The sequence below is a fragment of the Penicillium malachiteum genome, assembly GCF_028827825.1.
Source record: "Penicillium malachiteum strain IBT 17515 chromosome Unknown utg000001l:1.0-8184562.0:1.0-8186909.0, whole genome shotgun sequence".
NCBI classification, from domain to species: Eukaryota; Fungi; Ascomycota; class Eurotiomycetes; order Eurotiales; family Aspergillaceae; genus Penicillium; species Penicillium malachiteum.
Genome location: NW_026643094.1, coordinates 1,806,919 through 1,825,029, shown reverse-complemented (window position 1 = coordinate 1,825,029; position 18,111 = coordinate 1,806,919). Strand labels below are relative to the sequence as shown.

The 18,111-nt window shown below is 45.3% G+C and overlaps 7 protein-coding genes across 7 annotated transcripts; 3 read left to right on the top strand and 4 right to left on the bottom strand.

The window, feature by feature from the left end:
* Positions 1–1,398: 1,398 nt before the first annotated feature.
* Positions 1,399–2,462, top strand: yop1 (putative membrane biogenesis protein (Yop1); the record flags this gene model as incomplete). The annotated part of the gene is made up of 5 exons (XM_057084117.1): positions 1,399–1,452; positions 1,670–1,876; positions 2,099–2,162; positions 2,215–2,272; positions 2,339–2,462. 5 exons carry the CDS (start codon positions 1,399–1,401, stop codon positions 2,460–2,462), a joined length of 507 nt encoding a protein of 168 aa, XP_056950266.1.
* A 731-nt stretch (positions 2,463–3,193) lies between these two features.
* N7483_000678 (autophagy-related protein 101) lies at positions 3,194–4,033 on the bottom strand (the record flags this gene model as incomplete). The annotated part of the gene is made up of 3 exons (XM_057084116.1): positions 3,194–3,381; positions 3,479–3,829; positions 3,955–4,033. The coding sequence occupies 3 exons, from the start codon at positions 4,031–4,033 to the stop codon at positions 3,194–3,196; spliced, it is 618 nt and encodes a 205-aa protein (XP_056950265.1).
* A 4,073-nt stretch (positions 4,034–8,106) lies between these two features.
* On the top strand, positions 8,107–10,124 carry N7483_000677 (peroxisomal biogenesis factor 3; the record flags this gene model as incomplete). Its single annotated transcript, XM_057084115.1, has 4 exons — positions 8,107–8,264; positions 8,365–8,711; positions 8,779–9,169; positions 9,227–10,124. 4 exons carry the CDS (start codon positions 8,107–8,109, stop codon positions 10,122–10,124), a joined length of 1,794 nt encoding a protein of 597 aa, XP_056950264.1.
* A 483-nt stretch (positions 10,125–10,607) lies between these two features.
* Positions 10,608–11,325, top strand: N7483_000676 (FKBP-type peptidyl-prolyl cis-trans isomerase; the record flags this gene model as incomplete). The annotated part of the gene is made up of 6 exons (XM_057084114.1): positions 10,608–10,738; positions 10,809–10,879; positions 10,966–11,026; positions 11,083–11,103; positions 11,183–11,221; positions 11,286–11,325. The coding sequence occupies 6 exons, from the start codon at positions 10,608–10,610 to the stop codon at positions 11,323–11,325; spliced, it is 363 nt and encodes a 120-aa protein (XP_056950263.1).
* A 920-nt stretch (positions 11,326–12,245) lies between these two features.
* N7483_000675 (uncharacterized protein) lies at positions 12,246–14,447 on the bottom strand (the record flags this gene model as incomplete). Its single annotated transcript, XM_057084113.1, has 15 exons — positions 12,246–12,397; positions 12,450–12,569; positions 12,623–12,697; positions 12,766–12,905; positions 12,955–13,042; positions 13,101–13,154; positions 13,207–13,261; positions 13,323–13,492; positions 13,544–13,581; positions 13,632–13,697; positions 13,763–13,840; positions 13,893–13,939; positions 13,994–14,021; positions 14,075–14,168; positions 14,231–14,447. The coding sequence occupies 15 exons, from the start codon at positions 14,445–14,447 to the stop codon at positions 12,246–12,248; spliced, it is 1,422 nt and encodes a 473-aa protein (XP_056950262.1).
* Positions 14,448–15,282: 835 nt separating this feature from the next.
* N7483_000674 (uncharacterized protein) lies at positions 15,283–15,918 on the bottom strand (the record flags this gene model as incomplete). The annotated part of the gene is made up of 1 exon (XM_057084112.1): positions 15,283–15,918. One exon carries the CDS (start codon positions 15,916–15,918, stop codon positions 15,283–15,285), a length of 636 nt encoding a protein of 211 aa, XP_056950261.1.
* A 1,752-nt stretch (positions 15,919–17,670) lies between these two features.
* On the bottom strand, positions 17,671–18,099 carry N7483_000673 (uncharacterized protein; the record flags this gene model as incomplete). The annotated part of the gene is made up of 1 exon (XM_057084111.1): positions 17,671–18,099. The coding sequence occupies one exon, from the start codon at positions 18,097–18,099 to the stop codon at positions 17,671–17,673; it is 429 nt and encodes a 142-aa protein (XP_056950260.1).
* Between the last annotated feature and the right edge of the window lie 12 nt (positions 18,100–18,111).

The window sequence follows — 18,111 nt, the reverse complement described above, 5'->3', positions numbered from 1 at the left end:
TATATGAGCTCCGATGGATACGACCAATCCTCTTGATGTCCTATCTCTAGTTCCCCTGTTCTAAATCATATCATGGTCCCTGGCGGTGAGTCGACCTCCAGTACTTAATATCACAATGGCATTCACCGTGATCCTATGGTTTCTTCAATATTTCAAAATAGACTGCTCCGGGTGGACTAAGGGCAAGATGCATGAAGGAGTGTTTGTTCAAACTTGAAAGTAGTTGGACTTTTCTGGAGAACCTTGGAAGCTATGAGACATCAAGTGTTGGAGAATTGACCCACTAAGGGGTACTGGGGATGTACCCGTGAAATGATCAATGCTGGTTCCAACCCCGGGTATTGCTGATGACAATTTCAGGATTTGAAGTGAGAGATCCAATTCTTGAATCAGACAAAAAAAAAACAAAAATACGAGGGGAGTTGGAGTTATCAACTTTGTACTGGTTAGAGGAAGTCACGTGTTACTATACACAGCTTGATTCGATGTTGGAGATGATTGGCTCATCACATTGAGAAATAAACGATATGAAGACAAATTATTAATAATCAATGAAGGTATTAGAGTGGATCAGATAACTATTCTGATGCCTATTGTGCCTAGATGAGTAATATAATGTATTAGGTGCATATCTTGTCCCGCTTGTCATTCAAAATCTTTGTGCGAAGGATTCAAGGAGCATTTGAATAAATGGGGTTTCTATTGGTTTCGTATTGCTTTCTAGTTCTGGCCACACTATAAATGTTAAAGATAATACTATAGTATATTGCAATTCATTTCAACCTAATTAAAGTATCGTCCAATTAGATAGATGCTGTTATCTTAACCCTTTCCGAAGTTTGATTGTGTTTGATCGTGCGAAGGCTCCTAATAATGAGGTGCCCGCACGAGATAAACCCGTTCAAATGTTTTGACCTTATGCGTCATCTACTTAATTACCATTCATCTGATTTAAAGTAGTTGTCAAAAAATCAGATTATGTCAAGTTTGTTTCATATGTGTATTCGAGGTATAGAAACTTCGATAAATCAATCAAGCTCCGAGTCAGTAGACATATTTACTAGTAGAGCCCAAGCCGAGCTTCGAGTTCGTATAGATCGCGTGAAGAGTCTAGATCTATCGGAGTCTTTACCCCTGCCTTCATCTCCTCCTCACTGCTGTGCAGATATGCGAGGCACTTGCAGAAAACGTCACTGATCTGGCCACCAGATTTAATCATTCACATGGTTCTCGCAGATGATCGAAGCCCGAGGACGTCATAATGTCACGTGACACTCGCACGGGCACGGCAGCAGGAAGCGCCAGCTCGACCAGATGCATTCTCACTCATCCCTCGCTCCCCATTACTATCACACTCTCAGAAACCCGATTCTGATTTTTCAAGCTCAAACATATAAAATGGCTTCTTTCCAGGATCGTGCCCAGCACGCTATTGCCCAGCTCGACAAGGAGGTGTGTTTCTAGCCCATTGTGTGTTCCGTGCCTCGCCAGCTCTAGCCCTCCGCCCCATTTTTGGCTGCATGATTTCTGTGCCCTCACGATAGTGCGATCGGGGAGGGCAGAAGCCGAGTCCACTGTCAACCCATACTACCCCTCACCACTACTAGAGATGGCTTTGCTTTTTATTGTTCCAAAGCTTTGTTATTCATCGCTAATATCTCTCCCATAGCTCTCTAAGTACCCTGTCCTGAACAACCTGGAGCGTCAGACCTCGGTCCCTAAGGTCTACGTCATCCTGGGTCTGGTCGGTATCTACTTCTTCCTTGTCTTCTTCAACATCGCTGGCGAGTTCCTCGTCAACGTTGCCGGTTTCGTCCTCCCCGGTTACTACTCCCTCCAGGCTCTGTTCACCTCCGGCACTGCCGATGACACTCAGGTAAGATTTCTGTCCTCTCCCCCTTTGATCTGAACAAGGAGGTTGCTAATGCTCGAGTTTACTGTAGTGGTTGACTGTAAGTTCCGTTGACTTGAATTTTTACTCTTAATTCCTACTGGATCCGGTGTACCTAGCACGAGACGCCATATTGTCTTGCGCTTATCAGACGCCACGTGATACCATATCGACTTGCATAAGATCACATCTAACTTGAATCGATAGTACTGGGTCGTTTTCGCTTTCCTGACCACCGTTGAGAGTGCCATCAGCGCCGCCTACTGGTTCCGTAAGTGCAATCCAGACTCAATATCTATAAAATCACACACTGACTCGACTAGCCTTCTACTACATCTTCAAGTTCGTCCTCGTGCTCTGGATGGCTCTTCCCCAGACCAAGTAAGTGAAGAAAGCACTCAATTCTGCTCTTAGCTTTATTATAATCAGAACTAACCCCTTCACCAGCGGTGCCCAAATTGTCTTCCACTCCTTCCTCCAGCCCCTGGTCGGTCGCTTCTTCTCCAGCACTGGCACCTCCGCCAACCTCCGTGCTCAGGCCGAGGCTGCTGCCAAGGCCCACTCTTCTTAAATGGCTGGCCTATAGGGGAAAACTGTTGAGAATCGCTCGATGATGTTACGCCTGAGGCTGTAGCCTAAATATAAGCCGTGGGTCTATCGATTCTCCGTACCCGCTGGGTACCGTTAACGACGTGAAGTGCAGCCGAGAGGTTGAGTCTTTTGGTGCGAAACGACATGCAACTTGGAACGCAAGTGATGATAGAGCGAATGGATGATTGTTTGGAGAGGTGGGGAGATGCAGATTGACATGTGGAGGAGAGAGAACAAATGTAGCAAGTCCGGGGATGTAGTTGGAGCTAGATATGACTGTTACTATGTGGTTTTTTGATGTTGATTGAATTACATATGCGAATGGTAGAGTTTCTGTAGCATTTTGGCCTCGATCTAATCGCTTTCTTGGATGTTCTACATGCTGGAAACATAACTCCTCATTCTTCCTTGTGGAACATGTCCTAGAGAAGGATATTTTTTGTATTTGGAATGGCTTTTCGAGTAGCCTATTGTTCGTTTGCTCGTTTGGGGGTAAACTAATCCACCGGGATAAAAAAAGAAATATGAACCTCCCCAACGCCATCCTTGGTCATTTCCCCAAAGACATTGAAAATTGAAAGAATTGCACCATCAACGCCGCATACCCTGATGTTCTAGGACTGTCATGACATGAAAATTGGCAAAAGCACAGCACCGTGTTGAATGGCAATGGCGTCAGTATCCTAGCCAAGGTGACTTGCGGCCCGAAGATTAATAAAAGCCAATGCGATTGCCCCAGCTATCAGTCCGAGGGTTAACAACAATGCGGTAGGGAAAAGGGTTCGAATCGGTAGTGGTGATAGGCGGGATATGATCCTTGTCGCGATTCACAATGGCCAGAATCTTAAGGGCGGCTTTGTGAAGCATGTTATTCATCGCTTTCCAGACCTTAGATCTCTCTGTAAAATGAAAGAAATAATTAGCTCCTGTGCACTGTGAATGGCACGCAAAAAAAATCAAGTGAGCCAAATAGGAATGAGAGAATCAAACACTCACCAGACTCAGTTCGTGGCGTCGCAATGGTAACATCCAGCGTCCAAATCTCCCAACAGACCTCCTCCTCTCCCTTCCCAGCCAACCCGCCGAACCAAAGTCCGGAGCGACGTCTCTTCTTCTCATAGAACTCTACTGCAATTCGTGCCCGTACACCTCCACCGCTGCCATTCTTCCCATCCTCGGTCTCCGCAGCAGAAGAAAGATGATTCCGAACAAGGGTACTGACACGGGACTCAATCAGAGTTTCCAGATCCGCATCATTAATCGCTGGTAAGGTGAAATCAAGAACCTCAAAGGTAACAGGGCGAATAGAGGGGAAATAGCGGTGGAAGAAGATGAGGTTCAGAACACCTGGAAGGAGGGGTAAGTTAACTATGTTTTACTAGTCCAATATGACGGGAGCAAGGGCGTCGGATATTTTTTTTTCTAGCCATTGAATATAGCTATTCATGTGGGGTATTGTGCATATCACGTACCTTTCAATACATCGTGCACTGAGGTGGTGTCGGCGAAGATCTCCAGGAAGTACTCTGGAGGGGTTTTGCGGGGCTCCATCCCCGCCCGCGGTGAAATGGACCCAGGCGAAGGGTACACGGGAGGTTGGGAGTGCGCGTCGTCTAGCTGGAGGAGATAGGGCTCAAGCTTGATTTAGAACTTGAAATAGCGTTTGTAGTAGATTCAGGCTTAAGATATGATATGTTGATCATGGAGGAGTTGGACACTGGAGGTGATGATGAGTGATGATGCCGGGTATCAGGGTCGGGGCGGTTTCCATCGGACTAGGCCGAATGACGCTTATCGGGCTTATCATTGGTCCCCGGGAGTTGATTTGGTCGGTTGCGTAATAATGCTCACCTGCGGCCCTCTGCGGGTATAGAGTGGACCTTTACTATTGGACTATTGACTACATGTATTGAACTGGGGGGGCCCTTTGTTTAAATCTATGCAGCCACATGCATAAATAGTTATATTTTTTTCTCTTTACTGGATATCTGGTTTGAAAGATGCAGTGTAGGGTGTGGTCCGGGTATTCCTTTCATTTTTGTGACCACGATGTCCTCTACTAAGGAATGGACAGGGAGAATCCCTGTCACAAATAGGATCTCTAAGATTACTTCAAGCTTTGAATGATTGATACTTATAAAGGACTGATATTAATAAATCAATATTGAAGCTTTCGTACCAATCAGTATGTCTTGACTTTCTACATCAGTCAAGTTTCTAATAGAAGCTCAAAGCAGATAGGGACAGGGTACATCCACAGGTGTTTATGCTAGTACAGTCAGATTGATATCTACAATTGTTTCAAATTTGTTTCTCAAAATTTCGAGCATTCCAGGTGGCAGGTACTAGCGAGGCAGCAGTGGAATGGGGACAGGAGCGTACCAGATAGACATTTTCTCAGTTCCTTAGCTTATCGACCTGTTCTTCAAACCGCAGCAGGCTACTATGAGGCTTCGTTCTCACATTTTACCTTGATATTGAAATCAATTCCACGATGGAGTTTGAATGGCCAGCTTCCGATCGGAAGAAAATCAAGACGATCCCAGGGATGTCTGTTTTCATGAAGCCTATTTTGCTAGATATGTACCCCATGCAACTTGCGATTCGCCAGAGATGCTTTGGAGACCGACCCTGCTTCTCGGGTGTTGATAATGGCAGTAATCGCTAATGGCAGCCCGGAACTCATGTTCCGCCATGGAAAGAAATTGGCAAAGAAGTTTAACCGAACGGTGGACCTACTGGAGGCCTTCACTTTCCAGGAGTCTGAAGCACTGCCGGGCCGGAGGTTGAGGAAAAACAGGAAGTGGATTGATACTTGAAAATCTGAGCAATAGTAGTTACTAGCACTTGAGGACTAACATTGGAATGATAGCTAAATACCCACGAATATTGTGCTCCAGAGTTCAATTGGGAGGATCTTTCATTTTGAGTGTGCTACTGCACATGTGTAGTGCCAGTGGCTCAAGTTCAGCGGTCTTAACATTTGAGTCAAAACAACCTTGGAACTGATTTGAAAGAGCACAAGTGCACTTCTGTTAGAACATGGGACCATAGGCCCCGTTCTCCATGTAGATATCACCTTCCACGCCACCTTCTTCTTCTCTTCCCCAACCTTCCAAGATTGGAAGCGCCTACCGTTGACAACTTCTAATGTTGAGATGGATCGGCAGAATAACTTGAATTATGACCTTGGAGCCTTGGAAGGATGGATAGTACCCGTGTCTCAGACATAAATACTATCCATGCGGGAGGTCTGGGACTTTTGAACATGCCCCCAACACAGTGTAGACACGGTTTAAAATATAATATACGTTAAAATTTTAAAGAGCGGTGGTAGGTACCTAGGTAGAGTGTTAGGACCAAAGATATTTTAGCACTATAACACATATCTTAGGGTGGCTATATTAGATAATTATTCAAATATATTAGACTAAAAGCTGTGTTAGGCATGTGTTTGGATTAGAAAATGAGTTGGAAAAAAAACCCGGTACACCCTTATACAGGCCAACTTTCAAATGTTCAGTCTGGTAATTTTCATCTGTGTAGCTTCAGACATACTTCATGCCTTCCTTCCTTATTGCTTTACAATGCATCTTTTTCTTTTTCTTTTGATCTACAAGATAATTGAACCCAGGACCTACAATCTACAGTTTACAGGGTACATCTTACAACATTTGAAGGCTTTGAAAGCTATATTTTACAACACTCAGGCTACAGCTACAGTTTCAAGTTACCAAATACACCATCTATGTATATTATTTCAATATCTTCACACACCAAATCACACCTTCTACAAACCAACATTCCATAAGAAGGAATTCCACAGGCAATTCAACACACATGTGCAGATCATTCAACACAACCTTAGATATGTAATGTTGGAATGTTGAAGTACTAGCTAGTACTAATTAGTATTGCATCCATACTAGATGCTACTCCAAGGCTAGTAGTACATATGTACTAGTAGGTAGTTAGGTAGTAGGTAGAACATCCCAAGGTTGAACATACACCTGCCCAGGTGGGCATAGGTACTACTAGTACCAGTCTATGTAGGTACTACTACCTCCAGGACTACTAGTACACATGTGCATCAATCTATAAATGCTACCTATCCAGGTAGCCCTGGAGGTAGGTACCCGACTATATGTACCTAGGTAGTATATATATATACTATATAGTATATACTACTATGTACTAGCAGATGACTTGAGGTATCTACTGGCAGTACTTGGATATTACCTAGTATTGACGTATATAAATATCCATACTACTATGTACTATTGTGCAAGTCTTATTCAGAACGGGCTAGGCTAACATGCACTCTATAATAAACTTGAAGCTTGAAGAAGAAGAAGAAGAAGAGAATATCACACAGAAGAACACATATATCAGATCAGGGCAGTGTGCGGCGGAACGCGGCGGAACGAGGCTTTTCAGCCGAAAAGCAAAACAAGCTCTATGGCCGCAGGCGATAGCACAAATCGGGTTCAACCCGTTACATGTATATCATACCAGAGCTACCTAGGTACTCCAGGGGAAAACAAAACTGGAACCTTCAAGTTGGAATCAAAGGTGATTGAATCAATTGATTGATTAATTTATCCATCATGTACATGCCAACTTACCCCAAAAGGATAGTGCTTAGTACTACAGTGGGACATCCAAATTATGCACGGATGGCGGCATGCCCTTGAGGGCTATGTGCTGTTACCTACATAGCAGCATAGAGGTATTAGCCAGCCCAGGTGGAAGATTCTTTGGACGCCATAATCAGAATTTCAACAAATACCTAGGTAGCTACCTAGGTATCCATACTTGACCTGAGACTTTTATCTACCATCAAAATGGCCTGTGGGGAACTTCGAAAGAGGTTCAAGTCTAGGACAGTAGATGGAGGTCTCTCTCTCCTATCAAGTGCAGATTTTCAGGACCCAAGATTCAAGGCTAAGGATTCTTCCCAATAACAAAGAGGCGTTTCTCGCAGCAAATTTTGATTGAGACGTTTTGATTCATCCATTCTTGATACAGCATTGCCCAGTGCCACCTGGGCAGGTGCGAATTCATATGGATTAGTCATCATGCCACATGTGCAGGTGCTGCGCAGGTGCAGGTGATGTCTCGCAGAAAAGAGTGTACTAGTGAGTTGTCCTAGTTTATACATAGGATATTGAGAGATGGACAGCTCCTTTTTTGGATGTATCCATGGAGAATAGTATCAGGGGTAACCCGATAAGGAACTATCATAAGTCCAACTTAACAATGAATAAAGCAACAAATCTGGGGAAGCTTCAAGTATCAACTAGAAAGTCCATTTCAATAAAAGGAATTTGGTTAATTTCAAGTCCAGGCTGAAGAATGTGATTATAGACAAACGTAAATTCAAGGTTGATTGTTTCATCATCATGACCAGATGTGACTGGTTTCATAGTCTGGTCTCTCCACATCTGCAGCTCGGACTAGCCGAGGCCGGCTGGGGATGATCCCCGACCACTGTGATCAGCGCCCGAGGACAACCTCCCATCTGCGTCTGCCCGACCTCAACTCTATCCAGTAGAGTCATGCGTCGAAACATCCTGTCATTATTCATCATCTGACCCGAGTGAAAATATCCAACTATTAACAATATGATCGGTGCCGCGAGGCGCTGGTTAAAGCGCAATCGCAAAGGCCTTGCGATCGGGGCTGGGGTGCTAGGTGCTGGCTACCTGGCTGGACAATATGTGTTATCCAAGATTTCTGAGACTCGAGAGCGTATGAGCAGCGATCGAATTGCTCGGGAGAAGTAAGTGTCTGCTTGTGCACCTATCCTGGGCTATCTCCGCCCGCGGCACGCGAGCTTGTGACAATCCGCTTCAACGCAATGGCTAAATCTCGTTTCCTAGTCTCCGACGGAGATTCGAACAGAATCAAACCGATTGTACCTATACCGTTATTGCACTCCTGCCGACCGCCACAGAGAATATCGTTGAGGCTCTTCCTGTCGAGGAACTGACGAAGGAGCTCCAGAAGAAGCGGGCGGAGAGGCTGGCACGACTTAACGCGGGGGAAGCCACGGGTTCGGATATGAGTTCGGTCTCACCGAGTCTACTAGAGGATGATCGAAAGAGCCTTTCAAGTGAGAGCTTTGTGCACACTAGTCAGTTAGCTGAGTCCGTTGATTCGGACGGTCAACCTCAGCCTCGTGTGAAACGGAATAAGACACAACTATGGAATGAGGTTAAGATCACCTGTATGTGACCATCAATCGCCTTATTTGAATATTTGACGAGTATCGGCTAACCACGATCGATACACAGCCATTACCCGATCTTTTACTATGATCTATATCCTGTCCCTTCTTACCATTTTCACTCGTATCCAATTGAACCTCCTCGGCCGCCGTAACTACCTTTCCAGTGTTATTTCACTGGCGAATCCTCCTGCAGACTCTACAATCAGCCTTGAAGACCACGATGACGACCTCACACAAACACTTGGAGATGATATTGCTACCAATCGGCGCTATCTTGCTTTTAGCTGGTGGTTGCTTCATCGTGGATGGAAGACATTGATGGAGCGTGTCCAACCCGCCGTGGAGGAGGCATTTGGCTCTCTTAACCCTCGAGAGGATATTAGCATGTCGAAACTGTCGGAGTTGACTCTTCAAATCCGGAGAAAGGTCGAAGGAAACACAGAGGAAGAGCGACGGTAAGGCCCGATCTGGAGACTATGTAATGGCAGATAGCTAATCCAAACACCCTTTAGGTCCAAGAAATGGCTGTCTTGCTTACTTCCATCAGTCGACGAGGAAGAATACGTGCTTCGTGAATCCGGCGTTGAAGGTGTCGCCGACCCGTCTTCCTCGGAGACGGCCTCTAAGTTGCGTCATCTTTTGGATGAAACATCCGATCTTATTGATTCGCCCTCTTTCTCATTTGTTCTGACTCTCCTCCTCAACGAGGGATTCTCCACATTGGTTGATATCAAATGTGCCAACGAGGCCTTCCAGGCGTCGGCGTCAGCCCCGGAGACAGCCCCACAGTCATTTGACTCGATGGCCACTGTTGTTCCTCCTGTTGTCTCGGAGCGTAAGACAAAGTTGGCCAACCTCCTGGCCGTCATGGCTCGCCAGGCACACGTGATCGGTCATGGTCCAATGGGACCTAACGAGTATCTTGAAGCGATGGACAAGAACGTCCGAGAGCTCGAGGCCTTTTCTGCTGTGATCTATAGCTCAAACTTCGATCTCGAGCTACTTGGAGGTAGTCGTCAAGGTGCAAGCACAGGCTTCGATTCGATGGATCCGAATTCCTCGGCTACATTCTCACATGTGGTGGTCGACAGTGACACAGAGAGTGGTCGTGTTGAGGATCTTGCTGAGAGCGCCCCGATCCTGGTTGAGCCTGAGAATCAAGTTGCCCAAGTGACTGAAATCACCGAAGTTGCCGAACTGGCTGAAAGTACTGAGTTCACTGAAAGTGCTGAGTTTGCTGAAAGTACCGAGGTTGCTGAAGTGACTGAAGTGCCTACTGCTGAGCAGGAGACTCAGATCTCATCCCACGAGGTCGAGGCTTCTAGTGAGTCTGCCTTCGAGCGAGCCTGGGGCAAGGCCGTTGATGAAGGGATGACCGCGACGGAGAAGGCACCAGAGGAAGCATCTTAGAGCCTGTAGACTTAGATATGAGCTTCATACGGCAGCTCTGTCTTATATTTCTTGCCAATACCCTTCAATATTATTTTGTATTTATTGCCTTTCAATATTACTGTTCCTCTGAGTATTGCCAACGGTTTAGCTCAGGTTCAATCACTTTGCCCACGTGATGATCTGAGCTTTGCTCAATATCTCCACCAGATTCTCTCTCCAACGTCTGGAAGATAGTATGAAAAGCCGAGCTGAAATATTGCTTTACTACCCTCCTGGCCGGTGCCGTAGGTGGTATACATTCATGATCGATGCATCCATCTTGAGCTTGCCCCGCGGTAAGTTATCCGTACATGGAATACAGTGGATTAATTACAGGGGTTCCGGTTACCCCACCCTCAAAAAAATCATACGAATCAACATGTTCTTTGATCTCTGAAACCCTCCATATCTCTCTCAATATCTCAATTCCTTTGAAAAGTACAACCGAAATCTACATTCATCATGGGTGTCCAGCGAAAGATCATTACCCGTGGCTCCGGTCCCTCGCCCGCATCGGGTGATAAGGTCTCGATCCACTACACTGGCTGGCTCTATGATGCCAAGAAGGCAAACAAGGGCTTCCAGGGCAAGCAGTATGTTGCTATACGGCTATATGGCATACAACTCCATGCTTGAGATGCACTCGTACTGATTTTCGGACAGGTTCGATAGCTCCAGAACTCCTGGCCGTGGTATCTTCGAGGTTCAGATTGGTGTTGGACAGGTTATCAAAGGTAAGAGCACTCGATATTACCAAAGATCATTAATCTTCAACAAGTTGAGCCTTGGAATTATCGTATGATTTTAACACTTGTACTAGGTTGGGATGAGGGTGTCCAGGAGATGTCTCTGGGTGAGAAGTCTACCTTGACCATTACCCCGTAAGTAGTAACCGTCATGAACAAGGCTAAAGTGCACGACTGACGTCAATTTCTAGTGACTATGCTTACGGCGACAAGTAAGTCCACGCTCGCGCTCACACATCAATCGCGCCTCTATCCGCATTCTAACAAGCATTCTAACATTCTTCTGTATAGGGCTAACGGCAAGATCCCTGCTGGCTCTACTTTGATCTTGTAAGTCACCCAACGACTTGAACCACAATCTTAGAAGTCATTCGAAGCTAAATTTTCCTTCTAGTGAGGTTGAGCTTCTTAAGATCAATGGTAAGGGTCTTTAAATTAGCATAAGAGATAGTCCTTAATAGAATGACGTTGTAAGTCTACGAATATGTGCGGTATTATCCTTTAGTCTGATTAGTAGTTGTATAATCTGGAGATAACCTTGGAAGCCTATATTGAAACTCGAAGTGATCAAGAAAACTTAGGAGGTCAAATATTTGTTCTGGGGAAAAGAAAAGAAAAGAATGGTATGAGCAGGAATCGATCCAGGGACTTTTGATTTCGCGCTGTTTTCTCCAAGTGAGGCTTCAAATGAGCAAGACGATGACAGCCTCAACTTTCAAAAAATCATAACAAATCCAATAAAATAGATAAAAATATAAAAGTAATATCAAAAGAAAGAGCAAAAATAAAAAGGCTCCGCAGAAGTCTTTCACATAGTCCGCTGCATGCTTTCTCACGGTGGTGTTCCACTTAGGCAAGTCTCACGCTCGCTGATGCTACTTGACAACCCTCAGTCCCAGCAAACCAGACTTATGGTATCATAGTGTCAAATCAACTCGGGACAGACACGATAGCCCGCTAAGCTACTGGGATGCGGATGGTTACCAGAACTCCCAAATTTACCCTTATAACTGAGAAACCATATTAACGCCAGGATTTTCAGGCACCCAACCCCACTCAAGAGTACTATTACTCAGACTTTTAAGTAGGCCACTCTTTATTTAAGAAAATTTTATTTTTTGCTTAAACAGGTATTGCATTAAGCTATTAAAAATTAAGCTAGTTGATAGTTCATACTTCATGTAGGGTCCACTGCGCACAACAGGAAGGAATCCCTAAGCGTCATTAGTATCAATGCCCTCGATCAAAATAGACCATAGAGGCATTAAGTAAAACCACATTAACAGGACTGTTGAAGCCTGTTAAGAAAACTTTTGGCATGCACACATGCATATGTCATAAAACATTACTCCGTTTAGATCTCTTCACCTGTGACGAGAACATTCTTTTTATCCTCAACAGAGCAGGCTTCTTCGTCGCTGGGTTGAATTCCAGATTCGTCACTCTTGCTATGCTCAATGGGCTCATGCTTTGAAGCGACCAACCAAGTTGGAACCACAGCAATACCTATCAATTTCATAAGCTTCTGCTTATGAGACATGATTAACTGTTGACATACCTAGAAGAATAGTGTTCACTGCAAGAGGCACTCTTCCTCCGTACCAATCCCGAGTGTTGATACCGTAGGAGACTGCTTGGGCAAAGCTCTCCTGTCCACGCAAAATTCCAGATAAGCGAGCTAGATTGTAATTAGTATGGAATGCAACTTGAACTGGAATTAAATTCACTCACAGAGCTCGGAGATATTATCAGTCATGGTGGAAAGCAGATAGTAAAGCCAGTTTTGCAAAGCTTGTTGAGAGAATTCTGCAATACAGAATGTTAGATCTTCATCAATTTAAAGAGACCAATGGGGGAAAATATGGAATACTCACGCCAAAGTAGAATCACAAACATGCCCTTAACGAACCCTTTATCAGCCCAGTCAAGGGATGGTGGGTTGGATGAGTACTGTTCTTGGACAACCCAGCCGTATACCCAGGCGATGACATGAAGAACAATCACGTAGTAAAAGCTGAATATCCGTCAGATTAAGTTCTTATATCCGAGTCAGTCATTCTTACCTGTACATAATTCGAGTCTTGGTGGGGATTTTCTGATAATCCAAGAAGCGACTGATGACCCAGGACGAGATAAGACCGGCGAGATAACCTAGACGGGATGTTAGGCATGAATGTTTGGGCAATATGAATACCAAGGGAAAACGTACTGACGAGTCCAATCAATGCACGAGCTCGAACTCCAAAATAGTATGTCTCAAAGTCTGAAGAACTACGTTAGCTTTTGTAAAGGAGATTGAAATGCACATAACGTACTTCCGGTATACTGATTGAAATAGGCGGCCCAGAAGATGGGGAGCAGCAGCAGGATCTAGTATCGAAATGTTAGCATTATGACGCAATAGGAATATTTCAAATGTTGTGTTACTCACATCCTTGCGCTTGCACACTTTCCAGAGTTCAGCCATTTCAGACTTCCATGACTCCTCCTTGACAACCTTGACAACACTTCCATCGCCACGTTGAACTTTCTCGGGTCGAGTGAGGAAGATAGCGAGGGGAACAGCAAGACACTGCAAGGCGACAAAGATAAGGTACGTTTCTATTCTGTGTTAGTTCGCGCCTCTCCCACTCTATAACACAGCTGACTTACCAGATCCGACCTTTCCTTTGGTCTTTGCACTGGCGGAGCTGTTTTTTTGTGAGTAAAGAAAGTATCCAAAGATCTAAGATTGACGTACTGATTGAGTCCCAGCACAATGGCACTACCAACAAGAGGTCCACCAGTCCGGAACCAAAGCCAAATGCTGATAACCATTGTTAGAATTTAGTCCTTGAGGTTCAATGTTCACAGATTCTTTGTCCAACGTACTTCATATATTGACCTCTCTTGGCCGGCTCAGGATATCCAAGTGCAACTGCGCCTTCAGAAGCCCAGAAAAGACCCGCACTGTAATGGTTAGCATTTTCAGTACTTGTATAATGATAATTTTTCAACTCACGATAGACCACAGGCGACGGCGCCAACTAGCACAAACCACACATTGCCCTATTTTCAATTATAAGTCGTTGATCCATGTATTCTTCGAAAAAAGAAGCTCACATAGCGATTGTTCGTGTATAAAGCAGCGCTAATCAATAAGTTAATATAAATGAATCACAAGAGACGGATGCCGTGACGAACGAGTAGATTGGATATCCAACAGCACCAAGAAGTAAAGTCCAGTTCATGCCAATCCGGTTCGCGATCGGTCCACCGAACACACATAGAAATCCCACTAGTAGAGCCAAGAAATTAGCACTGGGTATTGACACAGCATCATTTCTTCCTATCACATACTCAGTCCAAAAACCAAAGCATTAGCCGCATTGATCAAGAACGGCGATTCAGCACCACCGGCGCCAAGCGAATTCATCGCATTCCATAGTCCCGGAGCCAAAAATCCCACGCCACCAATAATAAACGCATTGAATAAAGTTGTCCGATACCAAATTCGCTTGGCGTTTTGAACGGGTTCCTGTTCGGAGGACGCCGAGGCCGAGATCGGTTCAGCCATGGTGTGAATAGATCGAGTTTCCGGGACACCAAAGGGTCAATTAGTTGGGTAAAAACGTGAAGCCGCTAAGAGTTTAGCAACCCTGGGCATTTCATTCTTTCTATACCTTGTGCCACCAGACCCAGCATCACAGTCTCATCCACTTCAAAAATGGCGTGCTTGCAAACCTCGACATTGAAGAGATAGCTACAACTCAAATGCCATGTTAGCGTTACTGAACCCTGGAGAATGGTTCCACTTTGACCCGTTGTTGTAGCCGACCGACCAATGATTTTCTTTTTTTACGTACTGGATACCATCTTTTCTTCATGCTTAATCTTCTTCCGCTGTTAGTGTTCTGTCTGTTCCGTATTTCTGGCCAGCCTAGATCTCTGTATACACTTTTGAAAGGTGCCAGGTGGGGAGTTGAGGTTGGACCGGACAAGATCCGAGATCAAAGTTCGCTTTCTTATCAGTGTTAGGTGGTAGATTGCGTGAATGTGCTCCGTAATTAATCAAGCCAAGACTAGACTTCCAAGACTTTTGTCGGCTGACCTGAATTATTATTCCTTCGCGCGTACCCCGTACCTTGAGGCTTGAAATGTCCCACCTTGGTAGAATACTCACAACACGAATCGTGGGCAACTGTGAAAAAAAAAGATTGTGCATTTTGGCATGAACTGCAGATTTTATTATATATGGTATTATAGCAAAACTCCAAACAAATGGTATTTCAGATTCGAACATATGAAAGTGGAAGGGCCTCCCAGCGTGACTATTTAAACATTTGAAACAATGTCTCCAACGTGGTATCAATTGACCAGATTCACTCAACAATCATGAAGATTTTTCCATCTTACAGAGCAAGGGCGATACCCAGAATTCCAGCAGCGCCCGCGAGACCCATAGCAATGGTGCCAGTGGCGGCAGGAGCGCCACCAGAGGAAGTGCTGGAAGCGGCACCGGAAGAAGCGGAGGAAGAGGCACCGGAAGAGCTCGACTTGGAGGAGCCAGTAGCGGTGGAAGTAGAGCCAGTGCCGGAGGCAGTACCAGACACGACGGTGGCGGAGTCGGTAGCAGTAGGAGTGATCACAGTGCCGGTGTTGGAACTTTCATAGCCAGAATAGCCAGTGGCTGCGGCCATCTCGCTGGTGAATTCAGACAGCTCGTCCTGAAGTTCCGAGGTAACGTAGGCGTGCGCCCCGGATGGGAGGGCGTTAACCCAATCAGGGTAGTTACCCTTCTCCATGGCGTCGACCACGGAGGTGAAGAAGGCATCGTTAGTTTCGTATTCCATTAGCCAAGTGGAGGGGATGGCGGTTGCGAGGACCGATTCAATAGAAGTGGGGACGTCGAGACCATAGTCGTAGCCATCGGAGTCTGTGTCATCGGAGGAAGTGGCATATGAGATAGATGAGTCCGAGTCCTGCGGCTTAGGGGCAGCCAGAACGGCGGTAGCAAAGAAGAGAGTGGCAAGAGTAGTGTACTGCATGATGTGCGGTAAATAATGAGTGACAGGGCGAAGAATTATTGCACAGAAAGGGCTTTTTATTTTCTCAACGGAAGAGGGCGGTTTAGGCACCGGGGATTAGGGGAGTTTATTTATACACTGGCAGGTCTTAGGCACCTGGGAGATACCAAGACGACAAAAACGCCTATTTCCGCCTAAAATGAACCAAAATCTTGCTTTTGAGGCTCGCGGCTACCTAGACAGGTTCTCTTAATGCTGTGTTCCAGACTACTGGGCCAGTGTAGATTGCGGGCTTGAGAAAAAGGGTTCATATTACGCTAAGACCCTTAGCTTTCTTGAATATCCAATTATATTCCTTCAGTGTCTCGCTAGCTTTGCCACTTTGAGGAGAATACGCCGACACTAATCTATTTCGAGAGTTGGTGCTTATGGACCCCTTAGTCTAGTCCCTGGACCCTGGCGACTACTTCCCTACCCAATAGTCAGCGCTACGCGACACCGTAAAAAAAGTTTGTTCAATCTCCTGAATGATCCTTTTACCTGCGCCTCAAACATTTTAAGCCTTCAATTTCCACATACATAGCCGATGCAGTAGCTTCTTTTGAGCGACCAGTAGGAATTTACAGCCGGATTCACGGAAGTGTCGGCTTCTTCCGCCATAATGAACTTTTTTTTCCCTTTCACTCAGACCCTTGCAACATCCGACACATCCCTGTTCTGTAAACCCTCATGTTGATATTACATCATTTTCTGGGGAAACAGGGCAAAAAAAAGAGTCTGCCTTCTTTCACAGTTTATGGCCTGGCGACTATGCGTGGCTAGATCTCCTTCCATCCAATGAAGACTCGATAAGCACCTCCTCTCGAGTGTGGATCCCTGATTCATGGAGATCATCCTCCCCAGCTTTGTTGGATCGATAGAGGGAATGTGCACAACCTTCGCCGACCTTTATCTCATTCGCTGGAAAGCGGTTTAGACCTCGAGGTGACCATTATTTTCATGCTGTGCTTGCTACTGACGCGTGGACACGTGGCAAATTTTCATTTTTGTCATTAAGAGATCCAATGAACGATAACTTCGATATGCAAGTTGTCAAATGGATGCCTTTGTTACCACATGGTAGACTTTTTCATCTGATAATATACTATACAGCTTGCGTCAGCTTACTTGGCAAACCGAGTATCGATGGTTGGAGGTGGTATGAAATAAGGCAACAGCGTAGAAGATCCGCTGTGCAACGGCGATAGCAGATGGAGCGTGAGCCCTGGAGGGCTAATATTGTTAGCCCGGTATAGGGTACATATTGGTGCGAAGGCTAAAAAAAGATCTATGCAAAGTCAACCCGCTTCAAGTCAGGAATTAATTTTAGTTGCGCAATGACACTGGTAGTGTGCTGAACCCTGAAAGTTGAATCCTCATCAATTGATTATACTAGATTTCCACACGTGCAGTTATCTCCCATGGTCTTTCACTCTCGAAGACCCAATTTCTGCATACAAAAGTAGCGGTATCTTCCAGCCACTCTAGCGCGAAACTTCTTCCCAAAATATATGAAAATGAAGTTGCCAAGAAGAACAACAGTCGAGATCAAACCAAATATCACATAGAACCATGACAATCCAACCCGATCACACCAAGGTTGTAGCGCGAAAACAAATATAGTAGATATGAGGTTTCGAATGAAGGTGACGCCGACTACCGAGTCTGCAATAATCTAAAGAATTCATTAGTAAGAGTTCAAATGTTTCTAGGAGTACACTGGAGAGACTCACATCAGTGTACGCATCGGTATGTCAGTGCAGCACTACTAGCCGGAACAACACCAAACCCAGTGACTCCAAGCCCGAACGCAGGCAAGAGCCAGTGCGAGCCATTATTCAGTCCAATGCCAAACATAAATAGACCTGCGGGCACAAAAGGAGTAAAAATTAAAGAAAGCCAAAGACGCATTTCTGGTTCGAAGATTCCGTTATTTCTTCGTGCCAAGCGAAGCGCAATATAGTCACTCAATGGACCACAGATCAGAGCTCCCAAGCTTGTACCGAGAAAAGGTGGAATTCCCATGAGTCCAATTTGAGATGATCCAAAATTATAAGGTGGGAGTGTCATAACGGAGGATAGAGTTGTGACTGGGACTGTCGTGCAAGCAGTCATGATTCCGTATTCAACAGCCATGAAAAACACCGCTGGGATGCTAGACATGATTAAGAAGGG